Genomic DNA, 22,607 nt, shown 5'->3' with positions numbered 1-22,607 from the left:
AAGGCAGTTTGACTACTATGGCTAGTACTTTTCCTGGAAGGGTTGCAGAGCAAATCTTCCTGGAAGCCATGTCCAAGTAGATGAAGGACAGGAAGGTTATTGGAAACAGATGGCATGTGTTTGCCCTAGGCAAATTATGCTCCACCAGGCTTTCAGTGCGATCAACTATAATATAGTCAAATTAGTAAGACCTGAACAGTGGGTAAAAAATAGACTGAACTATCAGGCTTAAATGGTTTGTGGTTTGTTACTTCAAGTCTAACTGATGGTATGCTGCTAGTTGTACCTTTCTAATGATGTTCTATGTCTCTGTTAATGATGTGGGCAAAGGCATTGAGTACACCCTCAGCAGGACTGTAATCACAACAGCTCAGAGAATGGTAGATAACACTGAAAGGCAGGCCTGCTGCTTGCAGCGAACTCAGGAGTTTGAACAAAGGCAAGTGCAGAGGCCTCTGTCTGGAAAGGAATAGCTCCATACACCGGGACAGGTTGGTCCAAAGGTAGCGTTGCAGAAAAAGTCCTGTTGGATGGGAAAGTGAATGTGTTTAAGCAGCATGCCTTTGTGATGAGGAATGTGAATGGCAGACTGGGCTGTACTATCTCAGCTACAGCCAGTGGGTTAAAGGTGATTCCTCTCAATGTATTAATTTGGTGCCAGCCTGTTTTAGGGGTGTGGCAACCAGCCTGTGGCTCACCAGTCCTAGAATAGTACTGACACACTGGAGCCAGTCATCATGAAAAGAGATGAGAAGGTGGCATGGAGTCATGGTAGCAGCTTTCCAGTATCTGAAAGGGGCTTACAAGGATAGTGGAGAGGGATTCTTCAGGGACTGGAGAGAAGGGACAGGGGGTAGTGGATTTAAAATTAAACAGGTGAAATTCAGGTTAGATATAAGGAAAAAGTTCTTTGCTGTGAGGGTGGTGAGGCACTAGCACAGGGCTCTCCAAAGAAGTGGTAAATGTTCCATCCCTGGCAGTGTTCAAGGCCACATTGGCCAGCGCCTTGGGCACCATGGTCTACTGTGAAGTGGCCCTGAGCATGGCAGACGGGTTGGAACTAAATGACCTTAAGCTCATTTCCAACCCAAACCATTCTGTGATTCAATGAGGGTGGTCAAGTACCGAGACGGGGCCCCACAGCGTGAAATCTCCATCCACAGAAACATTCACAACTCGGCTGCACCCAGCCCTGAGCACGCTGACCTCGCTGTCTCTGCTCTCACTGGGTTACTTGGATTGGGTACCCTCCAGATGTGCCCTGCTTCCTGCATGCTGTGAGCCCACCGCGACCACCACCCGTCCGCGGGGGCCGGCTGTGCGCGGTGCCTTTAATTGCCGGGGCGGGGGGCCACGGGGGAGTCCCCCTCCCCGCCAGCACTGAGCATGCGCTGCGCTGGGTGGTGGAGCGCGGCGCGGCGGGCGGTTGGCGCCGCCGCTCGTTCCCGGCAGCAGCTGGAGAGACCGGCCCTGGCCCTGCCGCTGCCGTCGTGCGGGGCCGTGGTGGTGGCGGTGGCCACGGAGCCCTGAGCGCCCGCCGGGAAGCGGGGCTGAGCCCCGAGGACAGCGCTCTCAGCCCGGGCTGCACCCGAAGGGAGAGGCAGTGAACGGGGAGCTGCGGCGGCCATGGGCAACGAGGCGAGCCTGGAAGGAGGCGAAGGGCTGGGCTCCTTCCCCGAAGGGGCGGCGGCAGCCGGGGATGGCGGCGGCCCCATGGCCCCCTTGGAGAGCCTGGTCCCGGCCGGGGTGGAGGCGGACTTGAGCCAGCTGAGCGAGGAGGAAAGGAAGCAGATCGCCGCTGTCATGTCAAGGGCGCAGGGGCTGCCCAGAGGGAGCCTCGCCGCCGCGGAGCCACCTCCCATGCAAAGGCACGCACGGAAATTCTCCCTTCTCCCACTCCTCTCTTCCTCTTTCTCCGTCCTTTCGCGGTGGGGCTGGGGGCGAGGCGCGGTACGATCCGGGCCCGCCGCACTGGGAGCGGGCGTTGCGTTCCGCTGGCTGCGGGAGGGAAGCGGGCGGCTGCGCGAGTGCGGACACTCGGACGGAGCCCGCGCTCTCTAGCTTTTCCCACTCCGGTGGTTTCTAATAATACCGGCGGCCCTCGGTTCCAGCGGGCTGCACCCTTTCCCCTTCCCTCCCTTCGCACCGATCCGGAGCACGGGCAGCTTCTGTGTCTAGGGAGGGGAGAGGATTGCAGACATCATTTCGGTTTTCTCTGTGTGTGTGTGTGCCTGTGGAGTGCCCCGCAGCTCAGGTAGTAGCCAGGGAAGCTCTCCCCGGGGCTGGTGGGTTCTGTAAGCTTCTCTTCCTGGAAAAATCTTCCTGCTGAATCTTTGACAGCTTTTGAGCATAATGTATTTGCTAGCTATTACTCTGCCAGTTCTTAACCTCTACAATTGTCATTTGGCTTCATTAAATAGTCATGGATTGAGTAGCTCTGTTTCAGTCTTTCCCCCCCCCCCCCTCCAGTATTTTTCTTCTTGATTTTTTTCGTTTTTTACCTTTCTTTGTGGAAAGAGGAGAAATATTAACTTGATTCATGCGAGATTCAGTATTCTGGATAGTGATGGCCTTAGCTCGTTGTGCATCTGCGATGGCTAGGCTTATTCCCTTCTCCCTTCTTTACCTGCCTCTTGGCGGATACGCTGCCGGGCGTGCAACAAGCCCGTTCCTCGGCTCGGCCCGGGGCCGGGTTTCCGCGTTCCACTGCCGGCCCTCGGCCCCCCTTCCCCTGTCCTCGGTGCTGAACCTGCCGCTCTGCTCCTGTCCATGGTGCTGAAGCGGGCGATCCCCGGCCTTTCGCCTCTTCCATCTCCGGGGCTGTGTGAGTTGCTTGTCTGGAAGGAGGATGTCGAAAGGAGCCTCCCAGGCCGACCGTTTAACACTGTTCTTGTGTATGGATCTCATCCAAGATGAATGCATACTGACTTTATATAATACCAGGTTTTTATAAGTGAGTTCTAGAAGAGAAGCAAGGAGGGTGGGACCAAATTAATTGCTGGGCAAATTACTGAAGCCATTGGGATGATACCTGATATGACGGTCACCATTTTTTAAAAACTGTGGTTCAAGTCTTCCTATTTTATGTCTTGCATAATTATTAAACAGGTATTAATACTGTATGTAAAATCTAATTTCCCATTCATTTGAGGGCTCTACCCAGCTTCTATAGATGTTAAAGGAAGGAAAAAATAAATCTTGCCACTTAGTTCTGTGAAACTAAACTCAAAATTCCCTTTTGTATGACAGTCAGTGGGCAAAGACACAAAGACTTTGAAAGTTTGTTTCATGCTAATATTCTAGAAAAAACTGAGATGGATAGGTATCTTGGGAAGATATTAGAATAGTCTAAACTGATTGCAATGTGAATCTTTCTGCATTTATGAAGGTCTGCTTTCCTACAGACATACTTAGGATATCAGAAACTACTTTGATCTTGTTAGTGTGCCATACTTAACACTCTCCATTTAAAGTAAAGGCAGTCTATATTTGTCAATTACAGCCTTTTAACTTTTAGCCAAAGTTTACATTTTAGCATTCAGTGCAATGACCAAGCAACTAGTTTCTTTTGTGGGATTGTAGCATTGTAACATGTCTGTGCCTGTCACACTGTAATGAGGTTACTACTTGTCTCTGACCTTCTGTTGTGGCTTGCTCCTCTTGCATGCCTCTCTCTGCTATTGAAATCTACCAAGAATGATGGGAATAATTAAGAATGTGATCCAAACCCTTTGAGTAAGACTCTTCTGAGAACCAAGGATCAGCCTCTTCCAGGCTTCAACTTAAGTGAAGAACTAGCTTGCTGAGACTCAGGTTCTTTAGCTTCAGGGGGGTTTTTTTGTTTGGTTTTTTTTTCCAGTTTATGTGGCCAAAAATAAATCAGATGTGGGAAATATCTTTTAACTGGTGCTGTACAACTGTTGTTCACAACACTGGGTTATGGCGGTCCAAATATTAAATGACAGGAACAGTGACTGAAAGAGGAATTCTGGCTTTCAGTTTATATAGCCCTGTGTTATGACAGTATTACTATTGCACTGTCTGCTAGGTATTTTTTAACTGGATTTTTCCACTGTGATGTCCATTATAATATGAGCTATTATCCACTCTTACCTAAGAGACCAATACTTATCTCATATTCTCAATGCTTTCATTGCCCAACTAAATAACCCACGTCTTAAAATGGACAAATTCCTTACGACAGGTGTTATCCTGATGTAACAGTTTTTGCAACTACAGAGTTCATAATAGTAAGTAATGTATGTACCAGGAAACATACCTACGTGCTTACCACCATGAAATGCATGCTGTATTTTCTAGGACTTCTATAGGCTTTGAGCTTTTAAGTCTTAAAAAATGCCATAGCGAAATAGATGCAATGAATATTTATTATGCATTTTAACATAAGAATTTATACCTAGAGCACCTAAAGTGAATTGCCTAAATCAAATGTACATTTCAGTTTGGGTTGGGGTTTTTTTTGTTTTTCCTTTGAGAGTTTTACTTTCTAGGTCCTGGTCACCATTTGGAATACTAAGCGCTTGTGGAAATCTTTCTGTCCTGTTTCAGTTATTTGTTTTCAGAAAAGCCATGGTTAGGAAGTTTAGCTGAAACATACACAGTCAATTTGTAATCAAGTTATTGTAGCTTCATTGGATGACTTTGTAACTGTGTCAGTGTCCACTTGCTGAGGAATTGTTCCACATCATCTGTAAGGATTAGATGACCAAACTGTATATATGAACCATCTAATACAGCTGGTTGGTTTTGTTTGTTTGTTTTCAGTTCATTAAGTTGGTCACAATAGACATTAAGAGAAAAAAAATTCTACGTTTTGAGAGGAAATGCTCAGAAGTCTTCCTGAGTGCCAGACTTCTAAAGTATGATTATGGTGTTTTCTTCCAGAAGCAATATGTATTTTTGTTAATGCTATCACTATTGACTTAAAAAAAAAAGAATTACCCACTAAGGGTATGTGTAAGTTTATACCTACTTTGTCTGTAGATAAGAAAAGATCTAACTATCCTGCAGTCACGTAGTATTCTTTGCACTTCTTTTTAATACTGTCCTGATGAATGGGAAGGAGACATGCCTTTTTAAATAGGTTTTTATAGCTATGGCATTCAAGCACTAGTCTTTTTGTGAAATCTCCTCTTGACTCCAAAGTAAGCTTTGATTTGGCTCTAATATTCATGTAAATGAATAAAGATGAGTTCTGTGATTCAAGGCCTAAGTGAGAAGGAACATAGCAACATGAAGTAAAAAGTATTAGGCGAGGGAGGACTAAATGATTGTGCTTGTTGTATCTGAAGACTTGAGGACAGTGTTGTTTTGTTGTTTCATTTTTCATTTTTTAAATGATTCAAAAGGTTTAAAAATAAGAAAATTATTGTAAAAAAAAATTGAGGATTTCTGATTCTCCAAATTAATTAAAATTGTTCAGTGTTAGTCTGTTGCTGGGTGCAAAATAGTTCCAGAGAAGAAAGCTTCAACTTCCAGCTACCTAAAACTTAATAGAGAAAGTCCTGGCTTTTGACAGAGGTAATATTTTTCAAGAAGCTTGTAGTTTCAAGGCCTTTTCTTCCACTAGTTAACCGTGCTCTATATCCATTGCTGCGAAACATTCTTATATATATAAAAGCAAGACAATACACAAGCAGCCTTTCAGACTCATCTGGGTTTATTTCCTAGAGTCATGGTATTTAATCTCATTCAAAGTCCTGAGATCTGATCAGGTGGAAATTTAAGGAGCACATTATTTTGATGAAAATGAAAGCTAGAGGAGAACTCTATTCCAGTAGGCATCGACATTATATCCATACTTATTTGTGTTAATATCCAAGTTCAGTTTCTAAAACTAGGTTTAGTCTTGGAGGTTTTTTTCTTTGTTTGCCTTTTTTGCTTTTTTCTACTGTCATACTTTAAAGTTTGGGCATGGTACCCAGTTTCCTGAGCTGAGTTTCAGTAGTACCATTGATCCTTTTCTTTTTTCCCTTGTCAATCAACATTGTTGAATGAAGCCTTCTAACATTTTGAGCATTTGCAAACATGAATGCTGGAAGTGTACCAGAGTGCCACTAATAGAATGGTTGAAATGATTTCACTTAGCATGCCATACCTCCTGAGATAAACTGGGGAGTGCTTATCTAAATAACATGAAACAACTGCAGGTAGACCTACCTAGTCACTAAAAAGAGTGTAAAATTGTTCTTTTTAACAAGTAAAAATACTTAATATATGAAGGAATTAGAATATCATTGGGCTTTTCTGTATTATCTTTGTTATGAATAATGAGTTAATCAGTGTTCACTGATGCCAATGGAAACACACCTACTCACAGTGGGTTGCACAATAAGGTGCCAGTGTTTACAGCCAATAATTTTACAAGAATGATGAAGGATAAGTGGAGTTATGCAAGGTTGGAAATAGCTTGTCCTTAACAAGCATTTCATGTGGAAATTGTTAATTTGCCCCCAAAAATTCAGGCACAAGATTGTGAGAAAATCCCATATTGTGAGAATTATGAGCACAGAAATGGTGGCCACTTAGCTTTGCCCTTTCCTATTTCCATTGCTAAGTATGGTATGAAAACTCTAAAAATTAATCAGAAATAATAGTAAACCCATAGTAACATTAAAACTGTAAAATATTTTTCAGTGTGTCTATTATATATAATTCTGCAGACTTTTGAGGAAACTCTCAGCTAGTTGCGCAATATGTTATTTATTTATTTATTTATTTATTGATTAAGGAATGTAGCTAAATGGAATGAGTGATCTCTAAATTGAAGAGGCATCAATTTGATAGGTGGATCATTCAGTGGATAAAGAGATGGCTGGATGGCAGCACATAAAAAGTTGTGTTCAAGGTCTTGATGTCCGGCTGGATACCAGTAATGTCTGGTGTCCCTCAGGGATGGGTGTTGGGACCTGTCTTGGTCAACATCTTTGTCAGTGAAATGGACAGTGGGATTGAGTGCGCCCTCAGAAAGTTTGCCGATGACACCAAGATGTGTAGTTTCGTTGACATGCTGGAGGGAAGGAATGCCATCCAGAGGGACCTTGACACGAGTGTTAGGTGGGCTGATGCCAACCTCATGAAGTTGAACCATGCCAAGTGCAAGGTCCTACACCTGGGTTGGAGCAATCCCAGGCACAGCTACAGGTTAGGCAGAGAAGAGATTCAGTGCAGCCCTGTGGAGGACTTGGGGATGTTGGTCAATGAGAAAATGAACATGAACCAGCTTCAGTGTGCACTCACAGCCCAGAAAGCCAACTGTATCCTGGGCTGCATCAAAAGGAGTGTGACCAGCAGGTCGAAGGAGGTGATCCTTCTCTGCTCTTGTGAGACCTCACCTGGATTATTGTGTACAGTTCTGGTGTCCTCAACATCAAAAGGACATGGAACTGTTGGAACAAGTCCAGAGGAGAGCCATGAGGATGATCAGGGCACTGGAGCACCTCCCCTATGAAGACAGGCTGAGAAAGTTGGAGCTGTTCAGCCTGGAGAAGAGAAAACTGCATGGAGACCTCATAGCAGCCTTCCAGTATCTGAAGGGGGCCTATAAGGATTCTGGGGAGCTACTCTTCATTAGGAACTGTAGTGAAAGGACAAGGGGTAGTGGGTTGAAACTTAAACAGGGGAAGTTTAGATTGGGTATAAGGAATGTCATGGTTTGAGCATGTTTTGAGGGTGTTTTTGTTCAAGGTTTTTTCCAGCCAGGTGGAGGAGAGGAGTCCGGGAGGAAGGAGAGACAGGGCACCTGACCCAGGCTAGTCAATGAGGTATTCCATACCATAGCACGTGATGCCCAGGATGGATACTGGGAAAGAGAAGGCTGGAGGGTAGAGCTGTGGAGGAAAATGGAGGAGGGAGCACATGGTGCTCGGCCAGGCAGGGTGGAGTGAGTTATGGGTCGGTGGCTGGTGGGGTGTTGTATTCTTTTCACTTGCTGTTTGCTGTATCATTATTATTTGTAGTAGTGAATGGCAGTAGGGGTTTTGTGTTATGCCTTAGCAATTAAACCGTTCTTATCTCAATCCGTGGGGGCTACATTCTTTGGATTCTTCTTCCTAACTCTCCGGGAGTTGGGGGACTTGGTTTAAACCACGACAGGAAGTAGTTCTTTACTGTGAGGATGGTGAGGCACTGGAATGGGTTGCCCAGGGAAGCTGTGAGTGCTCCATCCTTGGCTGTGTTCAAGGCCAGTTTGTCAGAGCCTTGGGTGACATGGTTTAGTGTGAGGTGTCCCTGCCCATGGGAGGAATGTTGGGACTATATGATCTTAAGGCCCTTCCCAATCCTGACTATTCTATGATTCTATGATTTTGCCCATGAATGTCTAAAAAGCACTGTCATATCTGGGAAAGCAAGATCAGTCAACTGGATCTCTCAAAGTGAAAGGTGACAATTTTATATTTGCAACACTGTAGTGGCACTGAAGAGAACATCGTATCTTCAACCACAAGCACAGTGCTATCACTGAATACAATACTACAGTGCAATGGTATTGAATACAATATGATTTCCTTCAGCTGCAGCCAAGTGAAGCAACAAGTAGAATATTATGCCATATCTGAAGGCATGATCTTGATTGTGGTTCCTGAATTCTTAGTTTTGTTTTCTTCTATATAAAAACACAGCTAAATGTTATTGTTAGAATATTTAGAAAAATCTCTATGTAATGAGAAATTTTATTGCTGGGCAATGTGAATTGTTGGGATGATGCGGAGCGAAAGCTCTATAGTAGTTCTGTTTAAAAAGAGAAAATCTTCACGCTAATTCTATGAACTGGCATCTGTTTTGTCTGATTGAAAATTCTTATTTGTGAGTGGATGAGTTGAAAAGAAATGGGTTTAAAAAGAAGTATATACTCTTTAATGTTCCTGTATTTTAGGAGTTTAAATCTTTGCTGCATATTGAATTGTAAATATATCCAAATTTTGTACAAGTAGCCAAAACACAAGTGCATAAACATTGTGTATTGTGCAGTGTTTTTCTTGTATGGCTGTGCTTTGATCTGCTAAATTTCTGACACCTCCGTTTCTTTCAGTCTTCTCTATGTTTGTATCCCACGGGGTAGAGTGGAGAGTTAGTTTTTTGGATTTAAGTGAAACAAGCAGTTGTAGCTTTGTGTTCTTTGTATTTCTGAAAAGAAAATTAAAAGATTATTTTCTAAATAATAAATCAGCTTACGCCTGAGTACCGATATAAGGCTTTAAAGAGCAACAATTTTCGTTTAAATACTTTTTACATGCACCTTATGCTATAAGCCTTGTTCTTGCAAACATGCAGGAGATTCACAGTGTTACCAGAGCACTTCCAGGGTCACAGATATATCTTATCTCATTTTTCTATTACAGTTGTACTATGCATTGTTTTAATTTGATTACATTTTCTCTCTGCAGACATCCTGAGCTTGATACAAGACCCCGGCAACCAGGTAAGCCTCCAGATCCAGGACCACCAAGTTTAAGTAAAAGCAGAACAGTAGATGTGCTGAAGACAGAGCAACGGGCACCTGGACGGAGCCCTTCCTCTATTAGCCTAAAGGAGTCAAAGTCCAGAACTGATTTTAAAGAAGATCAGAAGCCAAGTATGATGCCCAGTTTTCTTTCAGAAGCCAATCCACTGAGTGCAGTAACTTCAGTTGTGAACAAATTCAATCCTTTTGATTTGATATCAGATTCAGATGCAGCCCAAGAAGCCAGTAAGAAACAAAAGGTTACCCCAAAAGAGCAAGGGAAACCTGAGGAGCAGAGGGGTCTTACAAAACATCCAGCTCAACAACAGTCTCCAAAGCCAGCTGTTCAACAAGGACCTGCCAGACCTAATCCCCAGCAAACGGAGTCTTCCAAACCAGTGCCTGGGGAATCAAAGCAAGTTCAGAGACCAGGCCCTGGTCACCCAGCAGACTCAAAAGTAGAACCAGCGAAACAACCGCTCCAGCCAAGAGGACCACAAAAATCTCAGCCCCAACAGTCAGAACCATCGAAGTCCGTTCAACAACAACCATCTGCAAAACCTTCAGGCCCAACGAAACCGTCACCGCAGCAAACAGACAATGTTAGACCGTCATCCCAAGCACCACCTCCCACAAAACCATCATTGCAGCAGCCAGGACCTGTAAAACAACCATCTCAGCAGCCGACACGACAAGGGGGTCCTGTAAAGCCATCTTCACAGCAAGCAGGGCCTCCAAAGCAGCCTTCTCAACAACCTGGACCTGAAAAGCCATCTGCTCAGCCAACAGGACCTGCAAAACAACCATCCCAGCCTGGACTTGGGAAGCCACCTCTGCAGCAAACAGGACTTGTAAAACAAGTGCCACCACAGGCAGGGCTGGCAAAACCATCTTCTCAGCCTGCAGGGGCCACAAAGCCCCTGGCACAACAACCAGGACCTACAAAACCACCAAGCCAGCAACCAGGGCCTGAAAAGCCCTTGCAGCAAAAGCAAGCTGGTCCAACTCAACCTACTGAGTCCACCCCAAAGAAAACCTTCTGTCCTCTTTGTACAACTACTGAACTGCTGCTGCATGCTCCAGAAAAGGCCAATTACAACACGTGCACACAGTGTCATACTGTAGTCTGCAGCCTGTGTGGATTCAATCCCAATCCTCATATAACAGAGGTGAGTAGTTTTTAAACTGATGTTCGCTACCAGAGCAAAGGTTAGGTTTACCTTCGTTATGCTGAAACATCAGTTGTGTTACAGTCTATCATCATGGCCATTTAAGGCCTTAAAATGTTCAGTGAACAAAAATCATGCTATTTGGGAAAACTGCTTATGAGGAAAAGAGTATGAAATTATGAAGAAAAGGAGGTAATGGTTCTCTGCACAGTGTTTAGAAGTGTGTTCTCATTTCTTCATATAAAAAGGGGAGGAACCCCAATGTGACTTGTTAGCCAGTAAGCGCTTAAAATCAAGAAAAAATGGCAATGTTTATAATTTTACCACGGTAGTCATGTGCTAATACGTTTATAAGTAAATGAAATTTTCTGCTATAAGAAGGTGACTTTTCATAGCCCCAGTGTGTGTTTTGGAAAAGGATGCTGTGGTGTATTTGCTTTATAACTATGTCAGTGTTCACTAGCTGAAAGGCTTAGTCCTGTGTTTTGACTTGGTGATACTCAGGTTATTTAATTCTTGTGGGATGCTGTGACATAGATCTCTGTGGACTATCTCTAACCTTGATCACCATTCCTGCTGTAATTATATAACGTAGAAATGGCATAGAAAATATTAAGACTTCAAATGAACTTTGTTTAACCTGATGTTTGTGATAGCTTAATTTAGGTGGGCTGATCCCAACCTCATGAAGTTGAACCATGCCAAGTGCAAGGTCCTACACCTGGGTTGGAGTAATCCCAGACACAGCTACAGGTTGGGCAGAGAAGAGATTCAGAGCAGCCCTGCAGAGAAGGACTTGGGGGTGTTGGTCAATGAGCAAATGAACATGAACCAGCTTCAGGGTGTTTTCACAGCCCAGAAAGCCAACTGTATTCTGGGCTGCATCAAAAGGAGTGTGACCAGCAGGTCGAAGGAGGTGATCCTGCACCTCTACTCTGCTCTCGTGAGGCCTCACTTGGAGTATTGTGTGCAGTTCTGGTGTCCTCAACATCAAAAGGACATGGAACTGTTGGAACAAGTCCAGAGGAGGGCCATGAGGATGATCAGGGGACTGGAGCACCTCCCCTATGAAGACAGGCTGAGAAGGTTTGGGCTGTTCAGCCTGGAGAAGAGAAGGCTGAGTGGAGACCTCATAGCAGCCTTCCAGTATCTGAAGGGGGCTATAGGGATGCTGGGGAGGGACTCTTCATTAGGGAACACAGTGATAGGACAAGGTGATGGGTTAAAGCTTAAACAGGGGAAGTTTAGATTGGATATAAGGAAGAAGTTGTTTATTGTAAGGGTGGTGAGGCACTGGAATGGGTTGCCCAGGGAAGTTGTGAATGCTCCATCCCTGACTGTGTTCAAGGCCAGTTTGTCAGAGCCTTGGGTGACATGGTTTAGTGTGAGGTGTCCCTGCTCATGGCAGGGGGGGTGAAACTAGATGATCTTGAGGTCCTTTCCAACCCTAACTATTCTATGATTCTATGTTCTTATACATATACTTTACTTGCTCTGTGTGGGAATAAGACTTCATATGAATATCTATTCTCTTGTTGTTTGAGCAGCTTCTCATATGTCCTGATATGTTAATTTTAAATTTGCAGTGTAGTTTGAGGTTTTTTTTTTTTTTTGTAGTACCAACACTTTTATCGAGAATTTCAAGCATAGCAGACTTGGCACCAAGACTAACTAGTGATAAATAGCTGAAAAGGGTATTTGAGAAGCTTATTTTTGTCTTGTTTTGGTATTTGTTTAGCTGATCAGAGGTGCTGATAGGAGGAAGTACAGACTGCTACTATATTTTGAACATAACAAATAATATCCCTATGTTTAAAATTGAATCAAGGAATCACTGAGGCTGGAAGTGTCCTCTGGAGGTCTAGTAGTCCAACCTTCTGCTCAAAGCAGGGTCACCTAAAGCAGGTTGCCCACAGCCAATTTTGAGTATCTCCAAAGACTGAAACCTGACAGGCATTGGTACCATAATGATTTAAGAATGTTGCTAGCCCTTAGGTTTCTTTTCAGTATGGATGTTTATTAGTGGGTATCTGGTAAAAAAGCAGCACACTCTGCGTGTTCAGCTTTTATATTATTTATTGATTTGTTGTTATAATTGCAAATTTAAACCTGAAAGACTAATTGTAGTAAACATTGATAGCACATTGCGTCATGCAAGATGGTGATGCATTGATTTTAAAGTCAAAGGGGAACTTTGTAAGAAAACTTTGCCTTCAAGTTCTGACAGAATGTTCTTTAGACCAAAATTTATGAGTGCTGAGTTGTTTATTTCCATAGTGTATTTCTGGAATCACTTGGAGCTCCAAGTTTATCCTCTTAAAAACTTCATATTTGCCATAGAAATGGTCAGCAAGTTTGGTATGTTCACAGGAAATGGATTTTAGGAGAGAGAGAGAGAGAGAGAGAGAGGGAGAGTTTATGGAAGAAGATCTCAATGTATTTGGCAATTCTGTAAATAAATACTGGTTTTCAAGGGGGTACTCTGTAAGTGTGAAATTCAGGACTTTAAGACAATAAATACAGCTGCATTTAAGACTAACTGATTGCATACATATGTAAAAGCAGATTTGAATTTCATATTGACAGTGAAATAAACACAGGATATGCATTTATTTCACGATGAAATCATTTCAGTAAATGAAGGTATTGGACGGCTAATTTATTCAGCTATTAGTTCCAATCTCCTGACTCCCACTCAGACTTTTCTCATTTGCTCAGTTTTACACCACCAGCTGTCTTGCTGAAACTCCATTGTGGGTGTCCTGCTCCAGTCTGCAGTGAAGTGCGATGAAAATCACATCTGACTTTATTACTGAACAGTTGGAGCAAAGTAATAGAACCTGCTCTGGCACATGTGGAAATTTTGCTTATATCAGTTACAAAGGTTCCCACTTCAGTTATTATCAAACTTTCCGTCTAGTTTCCCTTTTCTTTCAATGTTTAGATTATTAACAAAAGTTTGATTCCTCCTTTGCAATAGTTTATACGTTTCTTCCTGTCTGGCATGAAAACCATAAAATGTGTCTCAGCTGTCAGTTTCCTTGATTGTGGTGCAAGGTTTTTCTTTTGGCTTCTCTTATTTTAGGTTCTCCAAAAGTGTTATTGACTAGAAGTCTTCATCTCTCACCCATGCACTTAGTGACTGTATCTTCACCTCTTATTGCTATCCTTTGACTTTTTCTGCGGTTCATTTTGCCAAGTTTCGTCATTCCGTGTTGTGCTTTTCCCATGCCTGTTAAAGCCACTGTTTTTATTGCTTGCGTTGGAACACATTATCAGTTGGAAAGCAGTAATTTGAAATGGGATGTAGGGAAAGGGAAAAGCATTTATTTAGAAATGAATTTGTACCCCTTTTGTTCTCTAACGTTTTCCCCGATACAGCTGCTTGAACTACCTTCTTAAGGTACTTTTCTACAAGTTTCTTACAGGATAGCTCAGTCTTAATAACTAACAGAGTGAATTTCTTTTCCAGTGTAGATATTTCTAAATTTCTCTGTTCTATATTTCTAGGTGATTCTGGAAAGAATACAGCAGGGTTTGCAAACTGGCTCAGAAGTAGATTGCATGAATTGTAAAACCATTATAAAATTGCTGATTTTGAAAATTTTTAGGCATTCTTTTAATTTAAACTTTTATTTAAAATGCAGTAGTCCATGCACTCTGCCTGTCTTAACTCTAGTGAGAGAGCTGCGTAACTAAGAGCAGAAAGTGATACCTGTATTGATGTAAGGTCAGACCCCTGAACTATTTCTCAAAATGACCTGACACTGCAATCGCCTTTGGGAAAAGGGATAGTTGGCATCTTGGTTTTGCACAACAGTCTAGAGAGAAAGTACACCATGAATTACGTGTTCAGTAACATATGTCTCTCTAATATGTCTAGGTATTCACACTCCATTCATCACCATGGCACATGACTGCCTAGCAACAGTTGCATAAAGTAATAGAAAAATTATATAAACAGGTTTGATGATTGGTACTTTGTTCCCTTTTCCTTTCATATACGTCAGGACCTTGTAGCAGGTGTGTATTTATTTATTACCTGGTGATTTATTTTTCTCACTTCTTTAAAATGTTGCCAAAACTACTCCCATGAGCCGTTAGCACCAGAAACCAGCACTTCCCCCAAAAAGATTCAGCCCTACAACATTTGAGTAGGAGTAGACTTTCTGAAAATGAGCAAAGACATCTGAGGGACTATGTATTTTGGTAAACACTTTTGTATAGTTTTTGTTAAAGCTAAGCAAAAAACATGAGCTGCTATAGTTAAATCTAAATGATTGGTGTATATGCTTGCTAGCTGGAGGAAATTTTCATCCCCTCTGAACTAGTTATTGGAAAATACATACAACACAGGCACAAAGGTTTAAAGTATAATACTTCATCATTACGTTCTTTGGGATGGCCATCTCTAAAGTTGATGATCAAGTAGAGTGTTAAAGCTGTTAATATCAGAAACTTGGCAGTATGTGACTCAGTTCCATGAAGCCACCCTTGATGATATGTGTGCATATGTGGTTGCCTGTCTTCTAGGTAGTTTTTAGGAGGGCTTATTTTTCATGCATTTTATCAGTGTTAATCGATATGTTATCTACAGTTTCATTAAACTTTTGAGAGACCATTTAAAATCAGTCTTGGAGCCAGGTATAATTTTTTTACTGAAATGCTTGCTAAAAGTTGCACATTCAAATAGTGTGAAGCTGTGTATACTGATGCAGGATTTTTTTACTTGCCAGAAGCTCTTCTGGATGGAAGCGAAGTGAGTTCTAAAGAATATTTTATTGGTTCTGACTATTTCTGAAGCAACATGTCTGTATCAAAGTTGATTTAATCCTAAACCCAGTCTGAAAATACTTGTTTTTTCTTGTTGGATTTTTTTTCTCATCGTCTATCAATGTGTTTCCCCACACATTCAGTAAATGATGGAGATTTTTCTTAGCCCTCATTTTGATGCTAATGCATTCACAGAAACATTTTTTATTGTCCTTTAAGGCAGTGGACAGGTTAAGTTCCAGCTGGGCTCTTCTTATTTTCTCCCTGCATAACCTCACGACATCTTTGTATTCTTCCTGAGTTGCCTGCCCCTACTTCCAAAGGTCATAAACTCTCTTATTTTTCCTTATTTTTCCTGAGTTCTGACAAAAGCTCTCTGTTCAGCTGTGCCAGTCTTCTTCCCTGCCAGCTTGTTTTCCAGCACAGGGGGATGGGCTTCTCCTGCACCTTTAAGATTTCTTTCTTGAAGAGTGTCCAGTCTTCCTGGGCTCCTTTGCCCTTCAGGACTCATTCCCAAGGGACTCTGTCAGCTAGGCTTCTAAAGAGGCCAAAGTCTGCCCTGTGGAAGTCCAAGGTAGCAGTTCTGTTGCCCCCCTTTCTTAGTTCTGTATGAACCAAAATATCTATAATTTCATGATTGCTATGCCCAAGACAGCCCCAACCATCACAGCACCCAGAGGTTCTTCACTGTTCCCAAACATACAGGGCTACCCTACTGCCTCTCCTTCCTTGCCTGTCCCTTCTGAAGCATTTATCATGATCCATTGCAGCACTCTAGTTGTGCGAGTTATCTGGCTATGTTTCCATGCTAAATCATAATTTTCCTGCTGCATCTTTGCTGCCTCATGGATCTTCATCCCCTACCTCCACTGAGACAACAGACCGAAGGACCTCGCTAGTGCACTCTCAAACATTGGCATACTACCTCTAGGCTTATCCCTAGCGTACCTAATTTTATCTCTTTCCCCTTCAAAACTAATTTAAAGTTCTTTCAGTTGGTCCGGATAACTCCTGCACAAAGAACCTTTTTCCCCTTTGAGAAAGGTATACCTTTCGGTTGCTAGCATCCCTGGTGTTGTGTAAACTGACCCATAATCAAAAACCCCCAAATTCTGCTGGTGACACCACATTCAAGCCAGGTATTGATCTGTTGGATCTTCCTGTTTCATCCCTCATCCTTCCCTGTAACTTGAAGGGTAGAGGAGAATGCTGCTTGTGCTCCCCTACCCAGTCATCTCAAGGTTCTGAAGACTTTCTTGATTGCCCTCAGACTTATTGTTGCAACTTCTTTGCTTCCTACCTGAAAAATCAATACTGATAATAATCTGAGGGCTATACCAGGCTAGGAATCTTTCTGTTCACATCTTTAACCCAGGCTCCAGTGATACAGCAGACTTCCCCAAGAAGTGTGTCTTTTCTGCATAGTGGACCTTCTTTTCCCTTCAGAAGGGACAAGGACCCATCTTTTTCTTTCTTTGTGGAAGCAGTCCAGGGTGTAGGCTGACTTAACCTCAGCGACATCTCCATGCCAGATGAACTATCATCCCCGTCATTGTTCACTTCCATTTGCAGAGTCTCACACCTGTTGTGCATAGGCGCTTGGGAAGGTGGGGCAATCACAGAGGAGATGTGCCTGCTGTACCAGGCAGGGACCTGTCACCATTGCCCCCTGCCCCTTAAGTCTCTCTGTTCAGCCAGGTGGAAAGAGAACAGGGCAGCTGAGTCTGTTGTGGTGTATGCAGAGCCTGAGGCCATGGCTTTCTTGCTGGTGGATCTCATTGCTCCCTGGTCAAGTTGGCAGGACCCCAGTGTCCTTCCTGAACACCCTTCTGCATGAACTGCCATGCCATACCTAGTAATTAAAGAAAGTTTAAGCACTCAGAAAAGAATTGCTTTTATTCAGTTATTATTATTAGCTTGTATAGGGAAAGGAATATATAATTTAAAATGCTATTTATATAATGAAGATTACTATAATTCTTGTGTTGATTCCACAAGTTTTGCTTATAATTGCAGTAAAAATAATAGAAATGACTCTGTTAAATCATTGTCGATTACGTGACAGTAAAAGAAGCTATTGATCAAGTTAAAATATCCCCTGTGGTTTATAGTCTAGACCCTGCTGTGTTGTAGTAGTGCATAAGAACCAGAATGCAGCATGAACTGGAAATGACACATAAACAAAAATAACACTACTATCACTGTGGATACTGACATGCCACAAGATCTAAGCTTTTTAATACCAGGAAAAGCAGCTTTGAAACTGTATGCCCTGTGTAAACCTAGACTGGGAGGATATTCGGGGTTAAATATATAAGTAAAGCAAAACAAAGAAAAAAAAAGGACTTAAATTTGATGATCAGCTGTTGTGATCATAAGTTGTAAAGAAATGAGTTTAAAGAAACCCAACAAAACACAAAGCTTTTTTTTTTTTTTTTAACTTTCTCAAAGTATTAATGTAGATGTCAACTTATAGCTGTGCTGCAGTGAAGCTAGAGATGTTCTGTAAAAGAGGATGGAGTTCAGTCTGGGTCCAAGCAGATCAGAGAGCAGATTCAAACTGGCCTTGTTTAGCTGACTTTTAAAAATAATCAAAGTTTGAAATATTTCTGTGTGAAATACCTGTTTTGGTCCAGACAGTACTTTGGGTGTTCCAGTGTTACCAACACTGCAGTTTATATGGAAACAGAGATTCTTTGAAACTTTTGTGTTACAATGACATTAATAAAGTTCCTAAATTTCCATGTGGAAATGCCCATTTCCCACATGGGCATTTGGGAAAATTGTCAAGGTTCTAAAATAGAAGGGCTGTGGCAGTACAGAATATTGTCTGTGGAATATTCTTAATCACATGCCCACACTGTTTCTTTCTCAGAAGAAGGCTGTGTGCCTTCATTTCTGCTTTACTGTTTGGATTACATGTATAAATATTACTGATGCCCTATGGATTTTTCTTTCCGTTTTCATGAAGAGGGCATATAGTAGAAAACAGCAAACCCCTATGCATGGGAAATGGTTTCTCAATATTTTAATTAGGCAATATTCTACAATATGTTGGAGTGTTTTCTTATTAACCCAGGAAATTGTCCTGTCCAGTTTTTAACACAAGTAAATAATAAATTAATCTGCATAGTTAAAGATGTCAACTGCAGTGAGCCATCTGTGCCACTATTGCTGTTGCTCAGCAACTGTAATTTACTACTATGTTGGGCCATGTGATGTGGAGATGCTGTTTGCTGGGTAATCACTGGGCAGGAAGCATGGCCCAGCCCTTCTCTGACCAGACAGCATAATCCATGTTCAAATCCCAGTGATATTAACTCAGATGTGCTCTATGCAGCACAGAGGAGCTTTGTTAACCTTTTCTTTGCTGCTCTCTTGATTTGCAGCGACATTTTTTGTTAATCATTCATGTGATTGTAGTATGTTAAATCCTGATGCAGTTAATGAAAGCAGTTGGCATTTGTTGCAGTGATGCATGATGCAGTGTACTGAGCTGTGTTTAAATCTTTTTCCTTGTCCTATGTATGAGGTAGCTTAAACACGTTTGGCTGTAAAAAACTAACTTTTAAATATTCTGAAATAGTGGTATTTAAGATAAAAATAGTCAAAACATTATGTTTCTATTTTGCTTTATGATTTATAATCATATAAGCTATAAAATAACAGTTCCCCAAACACTCATAGTTCATATGCAAATTGTAGCTTTTTGTATTAGTAATTTAAACAGAGCAGTGGAGTATGCTTTAAGATAGTGGTAACTGCATAACATAATTAATCCAGTAATGTTCTTTAGTAGTTTTAAAATAGTGAAGTAACATTTAAAAATAGTCTTTTGAAATGGCTATTTAAAAAGTTTGCTCAAACATTGGTTTACGACCAAGCTACAGTGCTTGTAACCATTGCTAATGATTTGTGGTACAGATACCTGGGGACCATGCTGCTGGCTAGAATCTACAACATTTTCATGAGCATCTTGTGTCAGTGTTCCCTTATAAACTCCCCAGTTGCCTTTTACATTTGATAGCTGAAAGGGAGTTAAATATTTATTTTGTAACGATGATCTATTTGTCTCAAATGAGCGTCAGTTGCATACTGTGTACAATAGTTAAATGTTTGCTTCAGTGTAATTACTTTGAATAGTTGAGATCTTACTCAGGGAAGGATGGTGTAGAAGGAAAACTTTGTCTCACTATTGCCCAGGCTTGTTTAGAAGACCTTTTCAGTTGTATGTTGACATACTAATTCAGTTTGTCCCATCATAGTTGTTCCTTTTTGTTCATAACTGGATTTTCTGATCTAGTTTCTGGACTCTTGCACCCCATACCCTCACACTTGTCTCTGCCACCCTACAGCTGCATAAAATCATGAGCTCAAGTGCTTTATTTTTCAAGTTTCTCTCATCATCTTGGCAGGAGTGTCTGCTAAAAGCAAACTCTGGATTCCTCACTCGTCTCTGAAATTGTCAGGAACTAAATATGCTGATGTGTTTTCAGACTTGAAACCGATTTTGCCAATAAAACTTTGGGGCAGCTCTGAGCAATGTCAGGAAAGAGCATTTACATATCTATGGCAATGTAAAGGCTCTATAAATCTTTACATTTCTGTAGTAATGTAAAGGGATGTTAATATTTTATGCATATTTTAAAGTTCCTTTTTATAGCACCAAATGACTTGTCTAAAAGTGAATGGGACTCTGCCTTAAAATGTGGCTCTGTTCTGCAAAAGAACTGTTAAAATGGCTTCTAAGAGCTACTTTCATACTGTGTGCCAGTAATTTTTATATGAAATATGTTCAATCTGCAAGTAAAAATTGCTTTCTCATGTACATCTGGAGTCACAGAATCAAGCTGGATTCTCTTCCTCTCCTACATCATCTGCAGGAATAGAAATTGAGCATGCCAATCAATGCACTCACTCTCTGAGAGTTTTCCTATTGCTTTTGGTGGGTTTGTGTAGTTAGAATGAATCTGAACACTTCCTAGGAAAGGAATAGGCTTTAGATTTCCTTCAGCTGTGTTGGCTTTGTTTGAGATAAAAGAACTGAAGCATAGCTTGTATTTGTTTTTGGAGTCAGCTGTCAGATATGAATGCATAAAGCAAAGTGACTTATGGGACATGGTGCTATCATTTTCTTCAATATAGTTCTCCATGGATGTTCTTACTAAAATAGTGTGAAGAAACTCATTTGGTGCTCCCAATTAGCCATGTCTTTATGAAGCTTTTTTAAAGATGTTGTGGTTGATGAATATGTAAAATATATTCTGATACTTGTTTATTGTTATGAGGGCATACAGTTTCTACATCAGGGAGTTAGAAAGCAAGATAGCACTTTCTGTCTTCAGTAGTTGAAATCTGAACAAAGATGCTCCATGAAATCTGTCAAATTCACAGTCCTAGTGATGGCACTTAATGGCATGGTCTTAGGATGAAGAAAATTACATACAGATTTCTTCTAGAAATGAGACCCAGCTCTCACCCCTATCTACCAGTGTAAAAATAGTCAGCTTGGGATTTTCAGCATCAAAGAAGAATCTCCTTTACAAATAGATGGGAACTGCAAAAGCTTACGTGTTGCCCTGGAAAATTTTGTCTTTTTACTCTAGGTAGAGATAGGAGAAATCTGGAGAAAGAAACTAGAAAGTCATAGAACTGCTATCATGGAAGACTTTTAAGAACAGACAAACATTAGTGTTTTAGGTACCTATAACAGCAGTAAGTTTTACTTCATCTGTAATAATGTGTAAGATGATCTGTATTTAACAGAAGCTTGCTCCTGTTAAAGTTAATGGAAAATCACTGCAATTGCAGTAGAACAAACAGGCCAGTCTTTGATGAAGAACTGCATCATGTAGCACACTTCATTTTGAACTCCTGCAGTTTCAATCACAGAACTACAGTTTATGCTGTTTTATATTTATTTGAAGGTGATGTATGTAAGCTATAAAGACTTTAGGGTTTTAGCACTTACTCCTCCCACTAACATGCATGGGAAGAATTTTATGTCTATACCAGAAAGATTTAAAAAATAATACAATGAAGTAAAACTTGCTGCATTTTCCATTTTGAATTTCAGCTGGAGGAGGAGTAAATTCATTTTTAGTTTTAAAGGCTTCAGTTTAATACTGAATATGTGTATATGCTTATATATAAGTTAATTATTTTCTTTTTAAGGTAAGGAAAAAGTACATTGAGAGTTAAGGGTTTGTCTTCTGCACAAGATTATATTGAACACTGTAGTATAGAATCAGCTTTTCTTTGTCCTCCAGTTAGGTAGTAGGGTGAGACTGTAGCAGCTGCATGTGGAAGACAAGCCTAAATGTTCATAAATGCAATCAGAATCTGGACACCTTAAACATAAGAATTATTAAGACTATTTACTTTGTAGTCCCACCCAATCCTAGAGCTACTTTGTTTGGGGCATTAAGAGTGTCCTAATAACTTAAAGTAAGATTTTCTGGAAGCTGAGTGATAGCAGGTATACACATCTAACAGTGATGTTTTCATCTGGTTATCTAACTTTATAGTACAGGACTTTGATTAAAAAAAAGAAAAAGAAGCAAGTGGAAAAGAAGCAGGAGCAGTGAATCACTGTGAAAAGTGCATTGTCCAAAACTCTGTTAAAGCTCTGTTGTTAGTGGGAAAAGACATTCCTCACTTTGGCCTATTAAGAAGCTCTTTCTCCACCATAGCAGGGAGCCCGCCTCCCTAGTATAAGAAATCTTAGTTACTTTGCCAAAACCAGACAGCTGAGTTGGGTGATCAGAGTATGTAGCTTAAGTCTGTTTTTTGATTAAATTTAAAACTTCTAGAAAACCATTAAGGATTCACCCAGAAATGGTGTTAAATTAGATTACTAATATCTATAGCCAGGTGTCATAACTAAGATGTACTTATTGTAATTGTCCCTTGTACAGGAGGCTTATAGGGGTACAGATCAGCAATAAAATAAAATGGGCGTTAAGCTAAATCTAATCTTTGCTCAGGTCTTGTGTTCACTTGTGAACTTAATTCCTTTTGTAATTCAGAGTTTAAGCACATCTTCAAGTTTTAATTCAGTTGGTTTCATTTTTTAAATCATTTGCTATATGGGTTGCAAGTAGATCGGAGAATTGTTAAACAATCTGAGAAATTCTGTGGAAAATGGGAGCTAAAAGCAGCATTATTATGAATGGTAACTTGATTACTGTGAACTTACAGCT

General features: G+C 41.2%; 1 protein-coding gene across 1 annotated transcript in view; it reads left to right on the top strand.

Moving 5' to 3' along the window:
• Positions 1-1,626: 1,626 nt before the first annotated feature.
• PCLO (piccolo presynaptic cytomatrix protein) overlaps positions 1,627-22,607 on the top strand; it is a 352,993-nt gene continuing 332,012 nt past the window's right edge. Inside the window, exons 1-2 of the mRNA XM_031048314.2 lie at positions 1,627-1,868; positions 9,408-10,632. Of these exons, the coding sequence (XP_030904174.2) occupies positions 1,627-1,868; positions 9,408-10,632 (1,467 nt within the window). The remainder of the gene's footprint in view (positions 1,869-9,407; positions 10,633-22,607) is intronic.

Source organism: Melopsittacus undulatus, chromosome 5 (assembly GCF_012275295.1).
Source record: "Melopsittacus undulatus isolate bMelUnd1 chromosome 5, bMelUnd1.mat.Z, whole genome shotgun sequence".
NCBI lineage: Eukaryota > Metazoa > Chordata > Aves > Psittaciformes > Psittaculidae > Melopsittacus > Melopsittacus undulatus.
This window is presented reverse-complemented; position numbering and strand designations above follow the sequence as displayed.